Source organism: Passer domesticus, chromosome 7, assembly GCF_036417665.1.
Source record: "Passer domesticus isolate bPasDom1 chromosome 7, bPasDom1.hap1, whole genome shotgun sequence".
Taxonomy (NCBI): Eukaryota; Metazoa; Chordata; class Aves; order Passeriformes; family Passeridae; genus Passer; species Passer domesticus.
Genome location: NC_087480.1, coordinates 53,862,434 through 53,886,016, shown reverse-complemented (window position 1 = coordinate 53,886,016; position 23,583 = coordinate 53,862,434). Strand labels below are relative to the sequence as shown.

The 23,583-nt window shown below is 46.6% G+C and overlaps 1 protein-coding gene across 3 annotated transcripts in view; it reads right to left on the bottom strand.

Moving 5' to 3' along the window:
* The window catches only part of RAD54L (RAD54 like), a 48,765-nt gene that overhangs the window by 6,938 nt on the left and 18,244 nt on the right, over positions 1–23,583 (bottom strand). The window contains exons 1-10 of one of the 3 annotated variants that reach the window (XM_064428764.1): positions 10,925–11,017; positions 10,682–10,771; positions 9,569–9,688; positions 8,772–8,832; positions 7,067–7,202; positions 6,232–6,301; positions 3,908–4,196; positions 3,370–3,494; positions 1,825–1,975; positions 553–679 (exon numbers count right to left, since the gene is read on the bottom strand). In XM_064428764.1, coding sequence (XP_064284834.1) covers positions 553–679; positions 1,825–1,975; positions 3,370–3,494; positions 3,908–4,196; positions 6,232–6,301; positions 7,067–7,202; positions 8,772–8,832; positions 9,569–9,688; positions 10,682–10,771; positions 10,925–10,927 — 1,172 coding nt within the window. In that variant the 5' untranslated portion in view covers positions 10,928–11,017. Of the gene's footprint in view, positions 1–552; positions 680–1,824; positions 1,976–3,369; positions 3,495–3,907; positions 4,197–6,231; positions 6,302–7,066; positions 7,203–8,771; positions 8,833–9,568; positions 9,689–10,426; positions 10,446–10,681; positions 10,772–10,924; positions 11,018–23,583 lie in introns of those variants that run through there. The other 2 variants (XM_064428763.1, XM_064428765.1) reach the window with 2 other exon arrangements.

The following is a 23,583-nucleotide window of genomic DNA, read 5'->3' as shown; positions in this document are numbered from 1 at the left end:
ACTTCATATCACAGAGGTGCTTCTTGGGGATCAGAAGTCCCATCTCTGACACCTGTAGTCTGTCCTATCAGCCCTACAGAGCCAACAAAACTGTGGAAGTGTGAGCTAGGCTATTCTGTGTGTTGGGCAATCAACAGCAGAATGGAGTGACATTCCTTATACTCCTTCTGCTCCTCAACATCTGGGCCAGATGGATCTCCAGTCTGATCCAGCTCACATTTATAGATAACATAAATAAAAGGATGCTGTCTGATTATTCAGATCCCAGGAGAAAACAGAAACATAGGAGTCAAATAATAATTCAGTACCTGAGAGTGCTGCTTGGGGGTGACTGCAGCTGACTGTGCCATGTCAGCTCCATTTATCAGACTAAAGCTCCATCCTATTTATTGCCTAGATTTCTCAGGCAATAAATACTTGCACAATCACTTGCTGAATACATGTAACAGGCAAGAGAATTCATTACAGCTACAACTGTAATTTGGAAATATAGCAGGGCTTATGCAAAGGGCTTAGCAAATGCTCTGTAAAGAGAAGAGGGATGAAGTTCACCTGTTCACAATACTGATCAGCTCTTTAAGCCTCTCTTCTCCCTTGTGTCGCTCAGCTTCACTCGCATCTGCATCTCTTCCTTTCAAGATAGGCATTTCAAAATGTCTTTTAAATTCCTGTGCAGTTCCTGTATAAAACAGAAGTGAAAAGGTGACAGCTACTACCAAAGAACCTCTGATCATCATCCCACCACACCCCAAACACCGGGCCCAGCAGATAAAACAAACCCTCATCCCACCCATAAGATTGGATTTTTCTTTTTCTAGCCAAGAAAGACTCACGCAAGGCAGACAAATCAATTTAACAGATAATGATTTTGTACTCCAACAACAGGGCAAAGCCAAAGGTCACAGAATTTTACTTAAACAGTCACACACATACTGCTTTTGCTCACATTCCCGTTATACTTTTATTCTCAGATTTTGTCCTTGCAAACAACAGCACAGGCATTATCTGTGCCTACTCCAAAATTATCTGTAATCAGTTGCTTATTACTGGCCACAGGCTGAAAGAGAGAAAAATGCCTACTGAGTGCATGCAAGCTTTGCTGCAGTAGTTACACCATTAACCTCATCTCAGAAAGAACGAACTGCGAGCACAGGAAGAGTAATCTTGCCCAAAGTACAGGTCAAGGGGGGCAGGTGAAAATCCCATCAGCTCCCTGTAATTACTACTCAAAATTGAAGCACACAGAAAAAGCAGATGTAGAACATCTACCACCTCAATCCATCCTTTCTGAGAACTCCTGGGGGAAAAACAGCTGAACAGAAAAAGACACAGCGCAAATTCTGCTTGCAAGACTAAGAATCTGATGAATTGTGTTTAACTAGAGTTGGGCATGCACTAGAATTAATGAGAAGCCTCTTGGACTGGATGCCAAACAAACTGAGACAATCATGAGAGATGAAAAAAGAAATAATTTACAGCAGCACTCAGTGTCACATATTCATTTTACCTTAATAGATTCCCCTTCCAAAATACCTGTTAGACTGGTGTAGTTTGCTTTAGAATCTTGTTTAAACAGAGCTCAATTAATACACAGCCCCTAGAACAGGGCACCCTGACCGAGGCTTTCTGGATACAAACTGGAAGGGATTAAGTCTCATGGAATCACAGAATGGTTTGAGGTGGAGAAGACCTTAAGAGATCATCTAGTTACAAACCCCTGACAAGATTTTTCACCAACATCTCAACTGTTGCTTTTGCTGGAATCAAGGGAAGCCTGGCCAGCAGCTTGCCCTCCCTGCCATCTCCCACACGTTCATGTCTTACCCAGGATGCCTGAATTGACAAAGTGCACCAGGCTGAAATACTCCAGCAGGTCATTCTGAATAGGGGTGCCCGAGATAAGGACTCGTCGAGGTGTGTTTAAGCTGTTGAGAGCCTGATAAGTTTGGTTTTCAGAGTTCTTCAGTCTATGGCCCTGTAAAAAAACAGAGAAAAGGAATAAGGCTGATAAATCCAGTGGCCCTGTAAGGAAGCAGCTTGGAGAGCCATATCAGCACTGATAAAAGGCATCTCACCACTCTTCCCATGCCTCGTAGTGGAGTAAGTGTTGCAACAAACTTGTCTCAAGGACAAGGATCTAGTGAAAAACCTGTAGCCATTATGTGAAGAAACAAGACATTACAAGCTTCCCACACCAGGAATATCTGAGCTCCACCCAGGCAAGAAAGTCTACCATGAAAACAACAACCATCACACAATATAACTTATAACTCTAAGAACTGTTTCCTGCTCTAAGATGGGAATGTTTTCAGCTACCAACACAAGCACTGAACTCTGGACCAGTAAAATTGTTTCACTCAAGGTCAAGACCACAAACCACTCAGACCACCTATACAGAGGACTGCCAGACCTTTGCACACTAATAAAAAGAGGTTCTTCACCTCTTACAGTGGTAATCTGAACACAGGCCCCATTTCTCATGCCTGGGAAAAACAAATTTATTAGCATCTGAGTGCTTGGTAAGAAAAAGCACAAGTGATAAGACACTTTTCATGAGTGCCAGACTGCAGCAGAGCTGAGTATTTTTTGGAAATCTATAGAAGCCACAAGGCCAAGGACATGGGTTCCCAGATTCTCGAGGTGCTAGCCTCATTCCAGGGGCACTGAGAGGTGTGGGCAGTCATGGACTCATAGATAAAAGGTTTATGAGAGCTACTCTCCTGAGGACACTCACTCTATTTAAGCCCCTCTTGGCACTGCTCTGGCAAATACAAAGCCAAACCACTGGGTGGCACCCCTATTTAATAAATTCCTTCTACCCAGCAGAAGAGGATACCTCAACCCCTGGCAGGTCCCAGCCTGATTGGTTCAAGGAGGCAGAGGACACTTGTTTTATTTTGTCTTTCAAAGCATCTCTGGCTCTCACTACCTATAACCACAAATAGGGAATGACAAATGAAAAAACAACTCAACTTTGGCCACGTGACAGCAGAGCTTGACACACACCAATGCAAGAAAACCAGTAAGCCAGGGCACTACCAACAGAGGCAGGCATGGACCTCCATGGACCTCCCTTTTGGTACATATTTCACATGGAGAGGGCCCTAGTAGGGACCCATCAGGGACCTACAAGTGGATGCAGTTCCCACCAGCTGGATTTTCTTCATATCTTAGCTCATGAAGACACCTCTCCCATTCAGGCTCACACAATATGGCTGATCTTAGAGCCTCTGAAACACCAGAATGGGTGTTTGTCCATAGCTAAGTTTTGTATCCCATTGTCCACTCTCCTTTAAGAAAGCAGATCCAGTTTCACCCAGATGTTGAGAAAACACCAGGAATGGATTCCCCTTAAAGGTGCCCCCGTACCTCATCACATATGACCAGCCCAACGCTGCCCTTCTGCAGCACCTCGGCGTGCAGTCGGAAAGTCTCGTAGGAGATTATCAGGATGGGGGAAGGCACTCGCAGGCCACGCTGGCTCATAAAGCCCGCTGCACATGGGAAGGGGAAAAAAGAAGAAAGAAAAATAAATAAATAAATAGAAAGGATTAGGAAAACTAATAGAAAACTGGTCAAATGGGCAAAACATTTGCCTTAAAAATTTATGAAAACCCTTCCACCCACATATACCCATTCTCATTTCCATGTCCCTTCTGCCTCCTTTCCTCAAGCATTGGGACTACCCTAACACCTGACTAGATTTAGATTTGGATTATGGCCAAACTATTCAACTATTACCAAACATGCAAGGGTTAGATCTAAACATGTTAGTGAAGAGTCAGCCATCAGTCTGCAGAGATCCAGTGACTGCTCAGAGATGTTCACAGGAGCTGCTGCAGCCTTCTTCCAATGCAAGACTTTGACCCCAACCAGCCAAACGCCCACACTGCAAACATTTCTGTACCTAGTTTACGATCAATCTCTTCTTTGGAGCCTCCATCAATGGCCAGTGGCTGGATCCTTCCCCCCAGCCATTTCTCTACTTCATTGTACCAGTTTCTCACCAGGCTGGAGGGAGACACCACCACGGCTTTCTCAATTTCGGGCTTGCAGTCCGGGCTTTGCCGGAGAAGCGTCCACATGAGTGTGATGCACTGGAGAGTTTTGCCCAGCCCCATTTCATCTGCCATGATGCAGCCATGGCTCCCAGGGATCCGCCGGCTCGTCACACAGTCCCAGAGGAACTTCACCCCCTGCCAAAAAATCGTTCTCTCAGAGCAGGATGGGGACATCGGCAGAGTGACAACTTCATTACCACAATGCACAGGGCTGGTAGCACAACAAACAGCAGATCCGTGTAGCACACACATCCCTGGGGACATGCAGTGCTCTAATGAGACAGAGGGAAACCACCTGAGGCACAGCTAAACTGCTGCCACATCTGGAGTGAAACAGCACTACTGGTGCCAGCATGTATCTCACAACATGCACAAAATCTTGCTACATTTTTCTTGTACAATTCTAACTAGCTTCCGAACATGAATTCCCAGAAATTTCTACCCTTGGCTGCATTAGACAGGGCCTGGCCATGAACTAACATGCATCAATAATTTCCAAGAGGTTTATTATCTTAACACCACCAAATCAGGTCATTTTAAAGAATCAGAGCAAGTAGAGTTGTTTCTGCTGCCTGAATAATTCCCAGAATACCATCATCACTTCTGCCTAGAAGCAGTGACTCACCTGGGGGCTCAAGGACCAAAGCAGCTTTAGCTTTACAGAAGACACAGGGCTGAGGTTTTAACCTATGTCACATGGTGGGAGAAGAGCTCAGCCCTGCATTAGGCCTTGACACATCACTGACAGAGATAAAGGGGAGGGGGGGAGGGGGGAAGAGACTAACTCCAAAATGTTCCAGTGCCATGTGATGATGAGAGTCAAAGAAAACCAGGGCATTGTGCTGGGAATGTACAGGCTAAACACCTGCAAGGATTCATCCTCTCTACTCCACTACTTAGGACTTGAAGATGGAGCACCTTGACCTGCACTTTCAAATCCTTTTCTTTCTTTCTTAGACTTTTAGTAAGAGGCTAATGGAATTTATTTAAGGCAGTTGAACAATTTTGAACTACATTACTGACTAGAAGACTGCATTTTGCTGCAGAACCAGCACCTGGGCAAAAGTCACAACAAAGCTGGAGCAGAGCTGTACAGCTACATAGGAGCATCAGCTGAATACAGCTTAAGAATTCTAACAGGCAGAGACTTATTAGTCAGCCTAGAACAGAAACTGCTTTTTCATCAACATTTACCTGCCAAAAAACCAGTGTGCTGAGGTTTGATTACTTGACAAAAGCACCTGCAGGCAGCAGCTTACCCAAAAGCAGAGTGCCTCCAGCTATGTAGACAGAGATGAGCATAAAACAGGTCACAGGTTCATTACCAGATCTGAGATAAAACTACAAGCCATGAGAAGCCTACTATGCTCTCGTAGCCATCTGAAGATCTCCCATGCAGGGACACATCTAGCTTTACCTGCTTAGCCTGCAAGATCAGTAATCACAGCTTCCATCTGTGCTCCCTCCAGGCTCAAATGATAATATACTGCATCTGGGATGAACTTCGAGCTCTCCAGAAGCCTGTATCAGATATTTGGAGAGTTGTAGCCACTGCTGCCATGTTACAATGTTGGACATATTTACAATGTAAAATGTTTTTGGCATTCTCCACCATCAAATTTCAAGTCTGCATAGGTCAGGCACAGCTCACACCTACCAAAGGCAGCCTCCAAACAAAGCACACTGATGCAGGAACCTACTCTACACTTTGTTAGGAATTGTGTGACCAGAAATTGGAACCTCAGTGTTTCCTGGCTCAGGGACTGCAGATCCAACCAAATCTGCTGAGCAGTAAAACAGTGGTGCACAGCTTGCCCTGCCTGACTCAAAACTGGGCTGCAATATAGTTTATTGCAACTATATCTCATCACCTTCCACACTGAATTCCACCCAGCAGAGCCACATCTCCAGACTTCAAGGTAAGTAAAAGCAGGACTTTCAGCCCTGACTCTTTGCTTGAAAAGAGACAGGAAGTATTGTCAGCATTCAGGCCTCTCAGAGGATGCTTAAAGCAAATGCTTCACTTGGTGTTTGCAACAGACTTCAGCCTGTTAGACTATCAGTCTGTGAGGCCTATGCAGAGCTATAACAACTCCAGCAGAGGAAATGTGGCTTTTTGAAATGGAGCAAATCCTCCAGCCACACCCTCAGGTCCCTATGGAAAACTTACTTCTCTCTGATGGGGTCGTAAAACACGGCTGAGGACAGGATCCACCACAACATGGACAGGCACCTTGTCCCTGCAGGAGGCAGTCAAGCAAGAAGAGAGTGTGACTGAGGAATCTGGCACGTTTAGGTTTTGTTAAATCTCACTGCTATGCTGAGAACTCTCCAGTGGCAGAGAGGAAGCAACTTCAAACAAAAAAGTGAAAAATTGATTAATTCAGCTTTGAGAATAAAGTTAGAGACCTGCCCACAGTCTGAAACATCAGTGAAGCCATGTATGTGGGCTGTGGCTAAAACAAGGGCAGAATGTGGTTCGGAGATACAGTTAAAAGTCAGTATTGTTTTTTCTTGTTTCTATAACAATATTGTAACTAAATTTCTGTAGAGAGAAACCCCCCCACTCTGTCCATGAAGATCCAGTTGACAGCCTTTTTAAATTATAACAATAGCACAAAAGAAACTACATCAGAATAAAAACCAGTAGGCAGCCTAACATTTGACAGCCATCTCTCTTTGCTTGTCCTTAGATGCTGATGTTTCCTGACTAATGACTGTGAGATTTCCTAAGCAACTTCTCCATGCATGTATGCTCATTCCCTGCATCAGATTTAAATTTTTGATGCATGAGAGATGGAACAGTCAAAGAACACAAACAATCCAGTATGGGTATATTCCTTCTTTGACTGTAACTATACCTGAACCAATCCAGGCAGAACACTTGGAATCGAAATCCCCTTGATGATCAGACCCCAGCTCAAACACATTTGGGAGAAAAGCACATAAACCGACACCCAGAAAAAAGGTCGGGGCTGCAGCATTCAGGCCAGGTGATGACTCACTTGTCTATTTTCAGCTGGTCATGGGCACTCAGCACCGGGGGCTCATACAGAACCAGAGCTCCTTCCTCAAATGGGTCATGGAGAGGAGCCCTCAGTCCTGCCCGTTTCACTCCCAGTGAGCGCAAGCCCAGGGGCCCTGAAATCGAACAAAGGCACAGCTCAAACAACAACATCTTCCTGGAAGCAAGCAGAGCCTGGCAGCAGAGTCTGATTACACTTAGGAACAGTGAATTAATTGGGTGCTGGAGTGGAGGTGCACGCACAGCTGGTGCACACAGCAAACCCAAGCAGGGCTGCTGTTTGGCAGCGCTCTGGCAGCACACAGTGGGAAGCTCTGCAGCAGGAAAAAACAGAACAGAGGCAAAGAGGGAGCAATGGCACTGCTTACCCAAGGTGGTTGTTCTAGGTTTTGAAAGCCAAGGAGGGCTCCACAATGTGCATCTCAACAGCCCAACAAATACACTCCTACATATAGAATATGCTGGGTGAAATTCTCTTTTGGGGTCACCTAACCCAGGCTTAGCCAGAGCTGTATCTTTAATGCAAGGTCAGGAACTATCCTTAATAATGATGAAATTCTACAGCACCACAGCCAACATCATATTTTCACTACCTGCTCTGGGGTATTATTTTCTCTCTGCTGAGCAATAGTAGATGTTTGGCCTTGGAGCCAATTTCTGTGAAAAGCAGAAACCAAGCATGAGTCCCTTTTCCTAGTACTGTATTTTGATGTCACAGTTTTGTAATGGAGATAAACACAAGAACATACACAAAAATCCATTTTCCCATCAAAACATGGGCAACTGTGCTCCCAGGATTGATTTTGCTTGAAAAAGATTCAATCAGTCTATTTGTCCACTGTTTACTAAAGCTCCTTGCAAAACAGGAGTGTACCACAAGCTGAGGCAGCAATGCACAAATAACAAAAAAGAAAGAGCATAAGAAACAGCCCCTTTTCCCAACTAAGAGAGCAAGGTAGCAGTCACAGAAAGCACTTTCCCAGTTACAGTTCTGTTTGAGCCTCCTGACAAACCGGCTTCTCCAGAAGAGAGCTTTGCTGAACTCTTCTGGGGCTTGTCATTCCACATTCAGTGGCTGCTTACAGACATTTTTATAACTAAAGTTTGAGTGAAATTGGTTGATCTGCATTTGAGTTTTTCAGCTGGAGGGTGAAGGGGAAGCAGGGGACATGAACAGGCCCATTTGTTTCTGAGAGCTTATGTTTCACTGATTCAAACCAGCTGAGGCTTTGAACTTCAAAATGATCTCGTTTTGAAGATCACCTTGAGGCTCAACACTCCAAGCCAAGGAGAAATAAAACTGGCACATACAATCTTTTTCACCACAGCCTTCTGTCTGTTAGCATCATTATTTAAATGATAAACCTTCGTGGCTTGGAATTCATTTTGCTTTTGTATTTGTGATACAGTGTAAAATCTCCTGGCACTACATCAAATACATAGCAGTAAGACTATAAAATCCAATTCTGAAATGTAGGATTATCCAAACTAAACACTAGTAAGAAATATGAAGACTTTGCTAATATGCCAGTATTTTTCTTTCAAAATTAAGTCAGGATTTCTGGAACGTATGCATCAGTGCAAAAAATAACAATAATCCCCACAGATATATTTGACAGGCCTAAGCATCATCTGTTTTACCCGAGTCAGCCAACACAGACAATCCTTAAACCTCCTCATCTTACCTTTATAATTTGGAATGGGGACTTTGAAGGGTTTGGACAAAATACTGCGGATAAAAGCCTCCTAGGAATTCAGAAAGAAAACACATTTCAGAAGTCTGAAATCAGAGATTGCTCAAGAAAGCAAGTCCAGGACATTTTTTGAGAACTCAGTTTTGCCAAGTACCCAGAGTCCCTCCATTTAATCTACTCAAGCTTCAACTCCAACTACTTTCAAGACTATCCAAAAGAAAGAAAGTAACAATTCAGCACAATTTCCTCCACCACTTCTGCTTTTCAAAACTATTTTCCTTTGGGTTTTCTAATACATGAAATTGATTTTTCATAGCTCCCATCTTCCTAAATCCACTGGCTTTTTTCACTTCTTTAAAACTTATTGCTTCCCCCCTGCCCTGGTAATTTAGTCGGGCAACTCATTTCCTGTAAAGGAGCTGGGTTACCACTGCAGGGACATCCATGCTGGATCAGCAAGCACCCAGCCACTCCAGCATCTGGTCTCCAGCAGTGGAAGCCCAGAGAACTGGGCAGGCAGTCAGCATTTGACCCACCTGGTTGGAAAGCAACTCACACCTCTGGGTACTGTCCTTCACCTGGGCCTCACAGAACTCCCTCATTCAGGATTCCCACTACAGCAAGCTCCCCCAGCACAGCTCCTTCAACATTAAAGGGCTGGAGCTGGCAAAAAGCCTCTCCAAAAGACTTTGTGTCTGTAGTAATGCCTCAGTTTAAAAGGGGCCACGGAGGCACTGGGAGCTCCTTGCTGAGTGAGCTGTGTGTGCAGCAGCAGCAGCCCCACTCACGTGCTGACTGCTGTCCAGGCACTGGGGTCTGTTGGTCAGCGGAGCCAAGGGCTTGCGGAAAGGCGACCGGTAGCACTCTCCACTCTGTGTCTCAGCAGCTGCCTTCTGCCTCTTCCGGCCCTGGAAAACACAACCAGCACCAAGCAGTTCAGGGGTAGCTGGGCAGGGCAGAAATGCTCTGCAGCCACGCTCAGGAAGCACCAAAGCACACAGACCACTGCCCAGGCAGCCGAGCAGCTCTGAGCACACACAGCCATCACTCGCCCCCGCTGCCACAGGACTCACACAGCAAGGTCACTGAGCCTTGAAGTTTAATTTACATGAAGCTTAAAGCATTCTCCTACTTAAGAAAATAACTACCACCTTCTACCCTGTAAAAGGGCGGGCTTGTGCACGCTAAGATTTGTCCCCTATCCCGCCACTCAAAAGCAGAATTAAAAAAAGGAAGGGTCAGTAGCATGGAACAGACTACATCAAAGTCCCCAGAGGCTCCATGGCACCTGGTGTTATGCAGGTGGAAGGCCTTGCACAGACACTTCAAATACTTAGAAAAGCATGAAAATAAGTAAGTTATTGATCTGTTTCCTGATTTAACACAGTCCTCTTCAGCGTGAGGCACGTTTTCGACCACCTGCTAGCACAGAAAAATGGATGTGACACAGAAAAGATTGCATGAGGCTCTTTAACCTGTATGCCATAGAACATTACTGTAAATTAGGATTAGGGCTGCGACTCGTGTCATTATAAAGGCCTAAACGAGGCATGTACTGAGCTTACACGTAATCGGTGAAACCGATCCTCCCCATCCTGTTACAAAAATATGTAACATTCTGTCTTGAACAGCCTATTCCTAGTTACCCTTCCTTTCACACAGCACTCGAAGCTCTGACGGAGATGACTTTTCCCATAACCACGAAGCACCATCTGCACACAGAGAAGTTCCTCCTCCAACCGAGACACGAAGTTTTACAGCAGCACAAACCGGGGCCGCGATGCGCGCAGGACGGGGCGGCTCCGGCACCGGGGAGGGACCCGCACGCAGCACGGCCCCGCATCCCCCTGCCCACGGGGCCGGGAACACACGGGGGACACGTCCCGGGAGCCCTCGCTCACCGCCGGGGGCTGCCAGTCCTCCTCCTCCTCTTCCTCATCTTCATCGCCCGCCTTCCTCTTGGCCAGCTGGCTGGGGGCCAGGCTCCTCCTCTGGAATAGAGGCACAGCACACACAGTGAGGGGCCGGGAGGTTCCGGACACGGACACGGACACGGACACGGACACGGACACGGACACGGACACGGACACGGACACGGACACGGACCCCCGGTCCGGTCCCGTCCCCCCCCCCCCCGCACCCACCATCGCCTCACGGGAGCGCGCGGACGCCACAACGGCCCGCGCGCGCCGCTGGCGGGAAAACCGCCGGGGCCGGCTCCGCCCCGCGCCCACAGGCGTGGCCAAGCCAGCGCCGAGCGGCACCAGAGCCGCATCGACCCGCTCGGAGCTCCGCGGAGACAAAGAAATTGATTATATATATATATATATCAATAAGAGGACTTGAGATTTATCGTGAATTTCTGTGCCAAGCAGCGGTGTTCAAAGGGAGACTGGGAGAGAAAAAGAACACAAAAAAAAAAGGCGAATTATTTTTCTGTCCAAGGAAAGATGCGGTTCCCCTCAGGAGCAGCGCTGTTCCCCTCAGGAGCAGTGCTGGCCCACAGAAGCTGCGCCACAGGAGAGTCGGGGTGTGGGACTGTAGGGGAAATCAGCACAAGGGAACAAGCCACTGAGCCATCTCTTTGGCTCCCCAGCAGCTCGGGTGCTGGCAGGGAGGGCCGGGAGCCATCTCCTCACAAGTGTGAAGAGGACAGCGGGGCCGTGGCTGCAGCACGGGAATTACAGCCCTGGCTGCTGCGGAGGGCAGTAGGTCACCCTTGGCACCCGGGAACGAGCAGTGCAGAGGGGGAAGCTGTCCCTCAACCATTTTGCCTCCATTCGGCACAATTTAAGGTTATTTTGCGAGTTTCTCTGTTCTGACAGGTTTGATATTACCCATACTGTGTATGACATGATGGCTGACCCAAAACCTCTGATTGTGGGCCAGCATCGTTTTCTGCACCCATGGAACAAAGAGAAAATCCCTTTGGAGCACCCTAAAGGGGATATGTGAGGGTTCAGTGCAAAAAAGCAAACTCAGGGCAGCAGCAATTTCAGCACAGATTTGGTTTCCTTCCAAGAGAAGGGTCCTCAGGAAGGACCAGGCTGCTGCTGCTGCAGGGATCACAGCTGACATGATAAATGAGGGCTGGTGCTCAGCAAGCAATTTAAAGGACAGACTTTTACAGGGTGCACACAGCTAAATTTTCCTTCTGGCTACACAGGGAAAACCCCAAACAACTCCTCTGACACGTGCAGTTAACCCTCCCATTGCCGGTTAGGAAAGGCACCATCCTCAGGGTGAGATTCCCACACGGCTTGTGGGGAAAAGGTGCTGCTCACAGGCTTTGGAGCACATCCCCCAGAGCCTGTGGGTTCCTGGAGGCTTCAGCAGCTGACAGCATGAATGGATCTTGGGAAAGCTGACAAATCTCCAGACACTGTCCATGGATCACCTTGGGGACAGGCAGGGAGTGAAATGTGGCCTTTAGTGCAGTCCAGCAGAGCAAACGTATTCAACACCCTGCAGCTCTTGATAGGATTTTGTCTTTTCTTCCTCCTCCAAGGAGGAAAAGAAGAAAAGGAAAGATGGATTTCCCTTTTGTTGGTTGTTTCACTGGTAAACCTGGGAAATAAATGCAAGAACTTACTGGTTTCACAGCTGCCCAGCTGACCTTCTTAAACATCAAGAAAGCACCTTTGGCAGTGTCCCCACCTCAGTTACATCCTATTTCACTATTCAGTTTATTAAACATCTACACTAATACAATTATGTACCTTTAAAACATAAAATAAAGTGGATATAAGAGAAAGCCAAATTCTTGCATCTGTAGGACTTGAGGTGTAAGTGGGCATAGATTCCCTGAATATCTAGTGCCTTAACTTTACTTTTTTCCCCTGTCTTTTTCAAGTCTATCCACTTGCCAGTATTTTATTCCCAAAGCTCTTTCAGAGTTCCATGATGAATGTCAGATATTGCAATTACTGGCTCACTGGGCAGAGAGTGGTTCTATAGGAAGGTAATTGGCTATTTTTCCTGGCATGAATAATATTCACAATAATAGCCTCCCTCTCCATGGCTCTGAGAGCAGTTCTGCTGTGTGCTTTTTTCCCTGCAATGGGAACAGACACACTTCATGGCCCAGGCTGGGCTGGGTCAATAATGAAGGGAAGGGGAGGCAAAATTCCTGCTCCATGTAGAGCAGCAGGAAAGATCTTAGTCATCTTACACCCAACACAGAACTGCTGTGGGTTCCATTCTGCAATGGCTTTTCTCTTCTAACCATTCACGACAAGTCCTGGAGGGAAATTTGGGGTGATGCCAATGTCTGAGTGCAGCCAGTCCCCTTGTAAGGCAACCACACTGCAGCCCTGGGGCAAGGTGGACGTGCAAGAGGGACTTTCTTCACAAGAAACTGGTCAAGAGTTTCAGCAGAAAGAAATATTTTGTTCTTTCTCCAGAAGGGAAGAGTGAAGGGCTTGCACAAGGAGTAGCCAGGGACCAGGTCACCCTTTCCAGGGCTGTGGTCCCAGAACAGCCACTGCTCCGCATTCTCTTTTCCACTCTCCTCTCCAAACCAGCACCTTCAGGCAGAGGTTAAGTCCTCCCCTCTTCCCCCTCTCTAATTACACAATTTACTCCTTTTCTACTGTAATCAGCTCCTATTTATACAGCCCTGAGAGATCACAGGATAATCACCATGGGGAATAATCCTGTCATTTCCCTTGCTGTCTCTGCAGGATACTGAGTCCCTCCAGTACAAGCAAGGAGAGGGGAGGATGCCAAATATCTTCCTTGGGGACTCTAGAATTAGGCAAAAAAGCAGTCCAAAAATATTTATTGTTTATATTGTTTGTCCACATCAAACAGACTGGAGTCTTCCAGTCACCACAAGGTATGACCTCATGGCACTCCCTGGGTGCCAACCACCACCACCTCATTTCCCTGGGACCACTGTTGCACTCAGACCCTGTGGATGCTGTGGTGCTCCACTGACCTCCCTGAATCGTGGGATCTCCCTTCTTTTAAATCCTCCCCCCTTTTTTTCCTTTTCTTTTTGAGGCTCCTTCTTTTTCCGTAGAATGCAGGCCTTCCCCAGTTCCCCACAGAAACTTTCAAGAAATGTTTTGGAAGAACTGGGGCTTCTAACCCAGCTCTTCGCAGTAGAGAGAACTCATGACCTTTGTAGCAGGCAAAAAACAGCATGAGGGAGAGATAATACAAGAAAATATCTCCTCATGGAAGGACACCTCAGACCTTGTCTAACAGCTCCAGCCATTCTGCAATGGAAAGGAGAGATGAAAATCTGTAATTATGGCTATAAGGGCAGAGCTACAGCTTTAACAAAATTCAGCAGTGCCACCTGGATCTTCTCAGGTGAAGCTCTGAAGGGACCAGGACTGCAGGATGCACCAGCATGGCTTGACCATATTCACTTGAGAAAGTAATAAATATCCTTCCAGTTAATTCCTTTGCAAACCACGAGAGGGAAACTGACAATGATCATACAAAGTTACTGCCAGCTGGAGCTGTGATCCCATCTCCTCACCACCAGAGACAGCTCATCTGCCCTTCCAACAGAGCCACTTACTGCGAGGGAAAACACTGAGTGCTTTGAAAACATTAACTTCAGGAAGAAAATTCCTTTTCCTTTCTGGAGGCCAGGTGCCATTGCACACGCAGGCAGGTCACAGGCTGGAAGGAGACAGGAGATCAGCAGCAGAGCTGCCAGCACTCTGCTGCTCCTGGCACGTTGGCATGTTACCACGGAAAGAGCCCAGTCACGAGGAGCCCAGAGCGATGTGAGTCAGCGGCTGATCCACGTCCCACCCCCAGCCCTGTCTGGATGCTGAGCTGGCACAGCCTCCAGCTCCTACAGCTGTGCCTGGCAGGGAAGGACTGACCTTCATCCCACCTCTCACCCTCTCCATCACCCACTGCAGCCTGGGCACAGCCAGGGCACGGCTCTGTGTCCTCGGCGGGGTGGCACAGCTGGGTGACCCTGTCCCAGTCACTCTGGGGGCCCTTCACCTTCAAACTTTACTGTTTCTTGTGGTTCATTTGACTCCTGTCCCTTTAGCTCCTGTGGTACCTAATCCTTATTATGGTTAGAAAAAAAAAAAATCTTCGCTAATTTTGTTTATTTACAAAAAAGGCAGGCAGGAAAGAAGACATGCAAAATCCTATTTCCTTAAAGCAGCAAAGGCAAAAGGAGCTGGGAAAAAATATCTCTAGTGACCTCTGAGCCCCAGAAATGCTGCAAGCTCATTTTCTTCCTCATGGGTTTGCTGCATCCCTCTCCAAATACCTCCTTGTCCCTGTGCTGGAAATCGAGGGCAGAGACCTGCAGATCATGCTGAGCCACAGGCCGTGGCATGAGAGTCATGAGATGGAGAAGGGACCAGGGGCACAGAGACAGGAGGAGAATGTGGGATCAGTGGGATAGCAGGAAGAGGGATGGCCTCCAGGTAGTGCAACAACTTCCTTGAGATGCAAAGCCCTGGGATTCCTCCTCCACTGTTCCTGCATCCACCATTAATCACAGTCCCTGGCACTAATTTCACATTAATCAGCTGATTCCTCTTCAGGCTCGTGGCACTGGCTGAAAAGTACCTGTAAACAGAGGCTCACCCACTGAGTGATATCCCCTCACTCTGAGAAAAACCATCAGCAGCTTGAGTGCCTCAGGCATTTCCCCACTAGCCAGGACTGCTTTCAGGAGCCAGCCCTTCATTCAAGAGCAAGGCAATCCCCACAGGGTATTTTCCCCTGCACCATCTTTGTGCCTAATTTAATTTTTTTTTGCCAGAATGTTTTTAAACATACATAAGTCTGACTCAGCAACCCAAAATACTTCATTTGATGCACAGCAAAATGTTCTATTTTGTTTACAAGCTAATTAGCCAGTCTTATTTCGCTCACCTTTATAAGCACATGCAAGCCAACAACACAACCTGTGAATATGAAAAAGCCTGGATTTAGGAAACATCAGAATCAAGCTAGATTGGCACTTCCATAAACACATCCCTCCATTCTTATGGGCAGGATGGAAGGCTGAAATTACTTCCCAAATTCAGCTTGATTTTGCAAATTGGTTTAGGCCTGCTGAAGGTCCATTTTTGCAAGAAATTTACAATCAGTTACAATTTTCCTTGCCAAGCTCAGACACTTAGAGAGCACTCAGAGAGCTGCAGAGCAAATCTGAGGGCAGATCTCAGCCTTATGGGCCATGGACAGCCCCTGATCCTGCTGGGCCCTCACCAGGTAACGAGGGATGTGTCACCATGTGGGACTGCTGTCCCTAACCCCTTTGGTTAGAGAGCCTTCCCTCTGGCAGGAGGCAAAATATTATTCTCTCTGCCCCTGATTAAATGTCAATATAAAAATAAAAAAAATATGGCTTCTATAAGTAATGGCTCAGGACAGAGGAAACGTCATTTCACTGGGGCAATTAGAGCAGTCTAATTAAAGCCAAGCCTTCCGATCAGGCTCTGCTGATTAACTGGGTTACAGGCACTCTGGATTATATTAACGAAATGAATCAGTTAATTATATGACAATCAATAAGAAGCAAAAAGTAGGACAAGCAATTTGCCTTTAAATGACCATCTAAATTCATCAACATGATACATGTTTGTAAGTGTTAAGGGAAGGGGCAGGCATGATAGATTTCTTAGGCACTAAGACAGTCATTTCTGATAGCTGCAATTCCTGAAAAGCAAAGAACTGACAGCATCTCCCTGAAAAAAACAATTGCTTTTTTATAATAGCTTGCAAAACAAACAGGGCACCAGCGAACAAGGCTACTGGGAAAAAAAAAATCAGCCAAACAAACGAAAAAAACCCACCATCAAACTTAGGGCTTTAATAAACTGAAAGTCTTAGTTTAGAGTTGCAAGCTGAAATAGTCAGCACTGCTTTGAACCAGAGACATTGTGGTCTTGAATGATTATCTGACTTAGAGCTCCCATCCAAATTGAAAACCTTGGTGAAGTGGAGCTGGAAAATGACATTGTTAAAGAGGCAATTTTTGCCCTGAAAAGCTCACAGCCTGAATGGAAAGACTTAAAAAAATACAGAGGAAGAACTATTCTGTGAAAAATACAGAACTATCTGTTGTTCTCATTTTGCTGGGTTCAAAACAGGCAGACTGTGAGGGTTTTTCAGCATTTGTAATGAGGGCTTTTAATCATTTGGAGTTTTTAGAAAAACAACAAAAAGCGTTATCAAGATGGCTGTTGAGAAGTTCTCTCTGAAAGGAGGGCTTTCAGTCAAGCTAAAAAGCAATAACATTTTCAGGAAAAAAAAATCAGTGAAAATGTCAAAAAAATTGAAATGTCTGACAAGCACAACAATCTTTCCAGCCTTGAAAAGAGGGATTGGGTATTTTATTTTTGACTTTCCACTTTATGATTTCAGCTGGATGGGTAATGCAGAATCAGGAAGGTGACTTTCCCTCCACTGGAGATGGAGACCTCAGGACCAGAAGGATGAGTTTTACCTCAAACCATGCCTGCAACCACGGACTCATTTAGGTAAGGAAGGACCTCTGGCAGTCTCTGCTCCAACTTCATGTTCCAGTTTCCAAGGGCCAGCTTCAAAGATTAAATCAGTTTGCTCTGGGCATTTTCTGGTCAAGCTTTGAAGATCTCTGAGGATGGGCACCCCTACCCCTTGTCCCACTCACACTCACTCAAGTTTTCAGCCTTCTGGTTCAATGTGCCAATGAAAAATGTCCTAATGCCTCTCAGTGCCCTGGGATTGTCATGGAAAGAGATCTGGGATGTGCAGTGGCATCTACAGTCATGGGGGAAGTAGCCCTGAAAGGAAGAGATGTGGGCCAAAACTTTTTGAAACCTTCAGGCTCTGTGCACATCAGGGACATAAATAATTGAGTGTGGGTGCTTCATCCAAGGCAGCCGTGCTGGACACACCGAGCCCCACCATAACACAGACCTCAAGATTCTGACACTTTGTTTTCTCCTCCTTATGAGAATGCTTGAGTCTCGCAGAGAAAAAAAAAAAGGAAAAAAGAAAATTTAAAAAAACCAACAAAACAAACAAATAAACAAACAAAACTAAAAAGGAAGAACCTCAATGCCACAGCCTGGAGTGCCAGGCCAGGAATTGACTTGCCAGTTGTGGGCAATCACTTGTCATCTTGTACAGGAAGTGGATCAAGCTACTGGGGGACTTTCAGCTCGAAGAAAACACTATAAAAAAGCTGAAAAGCTGAACCTGCCAGGAAGCAGAGGAAAGCGGATTGCAGTGAGATGGCTCTGCTGTCCCAGTGGCAGGTTTTACTGACAGTAAGAGCTCCAAGCTCCTGGAATTGCTTTCCCAAATTCTCTCCAGCTGGCTGCTGAGTTAGAGCCTATAGAGAGTGAAGGCAAATACCTTTCATCTTTTTTAAGCTTTATTTTTGAAGGAAGCAGAATTATTCTGCTGTTCTCTTTTTAATTTTTTTTTCTTTTTCCTAATAACTTTTAAATCCTTTGGCTGCTTGCACCAAATTTTTCACAGGGGAACCAGACATGCCATTCTGACAGGTCTGGAGTAAACAGGCAGCTGGGGAGAGGAGAGAGAAACTCTGCTGGTGCAAAATGCCTCTTGACAGCCACACCGGAGCATGAAACATCTCATTTACAGGACACCACAGACTCCAAGCAGAACTCAGCTTTCAGGAATAACTCCATGGGAAATAGGCTGTGCTCAGGCCAGGCCACGTGTCTCCCAAGTAACTTGTCCTGCTTTACAGCAGGGCTTTGCAGTTTGCTCTGAGCTATTCCTGTGTGCAAGCAGCAATAATTTCTAGCACGGATGGAGGTTGTACCCAGGGCTTCTTTAGTCCTCAGCTGCTGGAACCACCACATGTGCAGCTGTTAAAGAGCTCTGCTGCATCCTGGACTGTATCATCAGGCAGAAACCATCAGATGCCACACAGCATCCTTTCCCTCAGCACTGCAATTTCATGCCCAGTTTTGGGTACCCAGTCTCAGTGTGTTAGGAGTCAGAAGTGACCAGCATTATCAAAACCCTTGAAAATAGGAAGTGCAGAGGGAAACTGAAAAGATGTGACTGTTTTAAACTCAGAAAAGGAGGAAATCAGATCAGTCTGCAAATTTATAAGAAGCTCTGTCAAAGTAGGGCATCTTCTCTGTGATGGGAAGTAAGAAAAGAATGTGGTAGGCTCCAGTGGCAGCTTAAGAAGATATGTATGGGTCAGAAATTATGGAAAACCTTGTCTGGACAGGGATGGCCTTCCACTGCTGCAGTTTTTAAGAGCAGGCAGTACACCCTTCACCTGGCTTTATGCTTTGGACCCCTAGGCCTCCCTCTTGATTTAATTTCTAGTTTTCCATAAGAAACCACCATCTCTGAGGAGACCACCAGCAACTTAATGCTCTGATTGAAACAGATGGGCAGGAAAAAAGTCTTAGAAGAGAGGATGTCATTTTTCAGCTTGCCTGGTGTGCTCAATGCTGCACAAAGCCCAAGGACAGCTCCTGCCCCACTGCCTCAGACAGTAAGGGTGCTGCAAATTCCAGATTATGATTTGTGCCTAAGTGTCTTATGTGGACAGGAAAACCTTAGAACTTCCCTCCATGCCACGACTAGACTCGTGATTTGGCATTTTAAAAGCTTCACTGAATCCATATTCAGTAAGAACAATGTGATTTTTTTCCAATTTAAATTCAGTCAAACCACTATGCCACTATGTAGTGGCCTGGATCTGGACATTGGCATTTCTATCCAGGACATTTAACTGTCTGCTGCAAATCAGCCCTTGCAGCTTGAATTGCAAAACATCACTCACCTAGGAGGCACCTATCACACAGCCCCCAAACCTCTCTGCTTGCAGGAGCAAAGAAGCTACTGCACACATCCAGGATAGATGTGCAGTGCCTGTGGATGCTCATGCTGGACACTGCTGATGCCCCCTGAAGATTAGGAAGAAGGCTTTTCCCCTTCAAAGGCCACTCACTAACTTGTTCTTCTTGGAGGGTCTCTTTGAAGGCACAAGGGCTCTGATTGTGCCACACACAGTCTAATCAGCAAACCTGGCACGTCTCTGTGCAGGAAAGGAAATAAAAACCACCTTGATCACTACTTGCCTTTTACCTTAACCAAGCCTGCCTTGATCTCACAAAACCCAGGGTGCTTGGAGTACAGAGGCACAAGTTCAAAGAGACAGCAAGAAGTTAATCTGAAAGCAAAAGGTGCTCTTCAGGCAGGTGGGAAGAAGTAATTAGAAAGCACAGCTATTCCAAAGCTTCAATAAATGACATCAAGGCAGCCATTATACACTCACTAAAGCACGAGGGTCCTTCACTCTTGTCAATCAAGGAAAAAGAAATGCACAAGACTGTAGACATTTGGGCCAGCCTGCAAAGGCAGGAGCTCTAGGGCTCCTCATCACCCTGCTCTGCTTGAGGCAGAGACTCTGTAGGAAACAAGCAATGTCAGGAGGCCCACTCCTTCAAAACACTTTTTTTTTTTTTTAAATTTGTGCTTCTCCTATCCCCTCTACCATCAATATTTACTCTGCTCTGTGAGTTCTGTGGCACTCCATGAGGTTCACCTTTCCATGGGCAGTGTCCCATTTGGTGTTACCCATAAAAACATACTGTTTTTTTTTTACTTCAGCATTTTAGTTATTATTTCATTCACCTTCAGAAACTGTAGCCTGTCCCATTCTACAGCCTGGTGGCAAATCAAAGGGCGCTTATGCTTCTGAGACTCCCAGCCCCAGGCAAATGTAACCCTGCATTCAGGACACTGTTGCTTCAAAACTGCAGTTGCAGAGGGAGATTCCTTCCTTCCTAGTTCTTCCATCTCTAGCTCCTTGTCTGTAAAACACAGCTGATCACTGCACAGCTTTTTCTGTGTAGGCTGTGAGCTCTTGGGGGCTGTCCAAGGACACTGCAGGCGAGCAGCCCCTCTGTTAGACAACAGAGAATGACCTGCATGAGCTGAACACAGGCAGGTTGGCAGAGAGAGATTGCATCTTTTATCAGAAAAATTGATTCACAAAAGCCAAGAGGAGCAGTTTTCTCTCTGTGAGCAACATCAATACACGCATATGGATCCACAGTTAGTGTTTTTCCAAAGCATTTCACCTCCCTGTTCCAACATCACTTTCTATCCCTGACTGACATTCAGACAACTGCTTCCCAACTCAAGCTTTTCACACCCCACAGCCAGGCCTGAATCACACATGGCAGTGATGCAGACCCAAACCCTCTGTTCTACACCAGATGTGTGCCAGCTGCAGCAGAGCAGCAGGAGCTGCAACCCTCTGCTCAGCTGACCCTGGCTGAAGGAGCAGGCGGAGGCTGTGGTACCCCGGGAAGGGACGTGGTGCCACTGGGCAGCACAGCACATCCCTTCTGCAGGCCAGCAGCTCCTCCCTCCTCCTCCCCCAAGCCCAAGAGGCACCAGCCACATGATACAGCATGATGCTGCTTCTGATCCTTGAGGGCTCAGGGAATTGCCTGGACACTGAGTCCTGCTGGACTTGGGAAGGTGCCCGTGTAGTCTGTGATTCAGCCTTTGCTGCCAGCTCTGCTCACAGGCAGATCCCTCTGAGCCACCCAAGGCACTGTGGAGCTGGGGCTGCCAGCAGCAGTAGGAGCCCTTTCCTGTGCTGTAAGCACTGATCCTTCCTAAAACCTGAAGCGATCACATTAATCAGTTTGCTTCGAAGTAGGCCATGTGAAATGTGTTTGAGCCTGGCTGATAAAATGGGGAGAGGAAGAAGTGCAAGGAGATTAGAAAGGAATCGTGCTTAATTTGGGAACATCTCTGAAGATTTATTCCAAAGCATGAAAGCCATGGAGAATGCTCCCGCCCAGAGATTAAAGATGCTGTGACTCACATCTCTGAGGCCTGACAATAGCTTATTCAGGAGAGCTGCCTGTAGCCACGAGACAGAGGATACTGTTTTCCCAAGGCATTTCAATTTTCAAGAAGAAAAAAAAAAGATTAGACTTCATTAATTTCACCAAATAACATGAGACACCATTGGCCCTGTCTCTCTAAACGGGCTGTAGATCTCCAAGCTTTTGTCAGTCTGAGAAAAACCAGAGCCACCAGTTGAAGACAACATCTACCTTCTGGTATTTCCTATTGCATTTGGCCTCCAAACAAAAGCAGAGAGAAGAAGCCAGTGCAAGGCCCTTGCTGCTCATGGGGGAAATGCAGCAACCATTGCTTGCCTACGTCTCCTTCTTCCACAGAAATTAAGTCCAGGGGCCAAAGGTGTTCAGCTGTTTTATCATGTTCTATCTGCTGCACATCCAACTGTGTGAGGATCACACAACTCCTGAGCAGGTGCCCCCATTCTCTGGGGAGCCCACTAAACACTGGCTGAGTGGATGATGGTGCCAGGACCTCAGCATCTCTTTCCTCACAAGCTCATGATGTTCCCACTGTCCATGCCAACTCCAGGTGAGCCTTCAAAGGAAAGGTGGCACCTGCAAGAGGGTGTGTGTAGGAATTAGTCTTGTGGTTTCTGCGTTGCTTCTCTCATTAGGTGCAGAAGGGAAGGGGATGGTGAGTTTGGGAGAGGGGAGATGGCAGGCATAGGGAAGAGTGGCAGAGCAGCCATGGCACTGCATTGCTGGTGCACAAGAGGTTCCCCTGCATCACTGTGCACCAGATCATCTTTGGTGCAGCATTACAGATGGTCCTTGCTGAGTAGCTGCCACTGCTGCTCCTTGTTCTGTTCTCCAGCACAGCAGGAGCAGAGACAAGCCCAGCCCCATAAGAGGCTTTGGAGACTTTGTTTTGATCTTCCTGCTGATGGGAAAGGACAGCCAGAGTCTGCTGAACCTAAAAGGCTGTGTACCAGCTTTAGGCATGCAGGTAATTGTACTCATCTCCCATACATCATCCTGGGAGCAGCAGCCTCTCTTGCCAGATCTAATGCCCTTTATGCCATTTCTTTTGTGGAACCAGCTTGAAATTGATTTTGAAACAGAAGCAAGAGGCTGCATCAGTTTTCCCCGTGGAGGTGTGACAGCCTGCCTGCTTTCTGCCAGGTTATGTTATTTCTGTTCTCTGCTGTATGTGTGTGTGTTCCCCTGGCTCTGTTCAGGATCCCATCTTCCCCAAGTCAGGCTGGTGGGGAGCGGAGATGACTGATGACATGACGTAGCAGAATGACAGCCACCCCCACACTTCACACGGTGTCCATCTCCTGCATTTTGTTTGACAGGAGAAGGGTTCAAGGCAGAGATCTGAGGGACCTCCATTCTCTACAGCTTATTCAGACCTTAATCATGAAACCCATCTGCCAAGCTGTGGAAGAAAACTGAGCTTAAAGGCTAATGCCATCAAAAGGCATCCCCAGATTTCTAAGCAGTGAAAGGTCATAGGATTGCTTCATGTCTTTTTCTTGAAAATTTGTCTCTCTAACTCAAACCTGTAGCACCAAGACCACGCAAAGAGGTGACAGCCATGCCCACAGGTGCCTCTCTTCTTCTGTAGCTGTGCAGCAACATTATGATCTTCTGACAGGAGATGGAGTTGCAGAAGAAAACCCAAAATCAGAAAGAGTGTGGAATGGCTTTTTTTTTTTTGCTACACAGCTTTCAGTTAAAATATTAAGAAAGCAGTCAAGATTTCCCCCATTCTAGAGTGAAAACTTTCTAGCACCATCTGTTCTTGAAGATTCCTATTAACAGTGTCACTGAGCAAATGCAGCTGCTAGATGTGGGCTGGTGGCAGTCAGAGACACTGCCAGCTGGTGTAGACCTGGTGTGAAGATCCTCTCAACCCCAACCAGAACCCAGGCAGGAGTGAGGGAGCCTTCACAACGTTAGTCCATCCTCCCAAAACAGTCTGACCATATATTTGT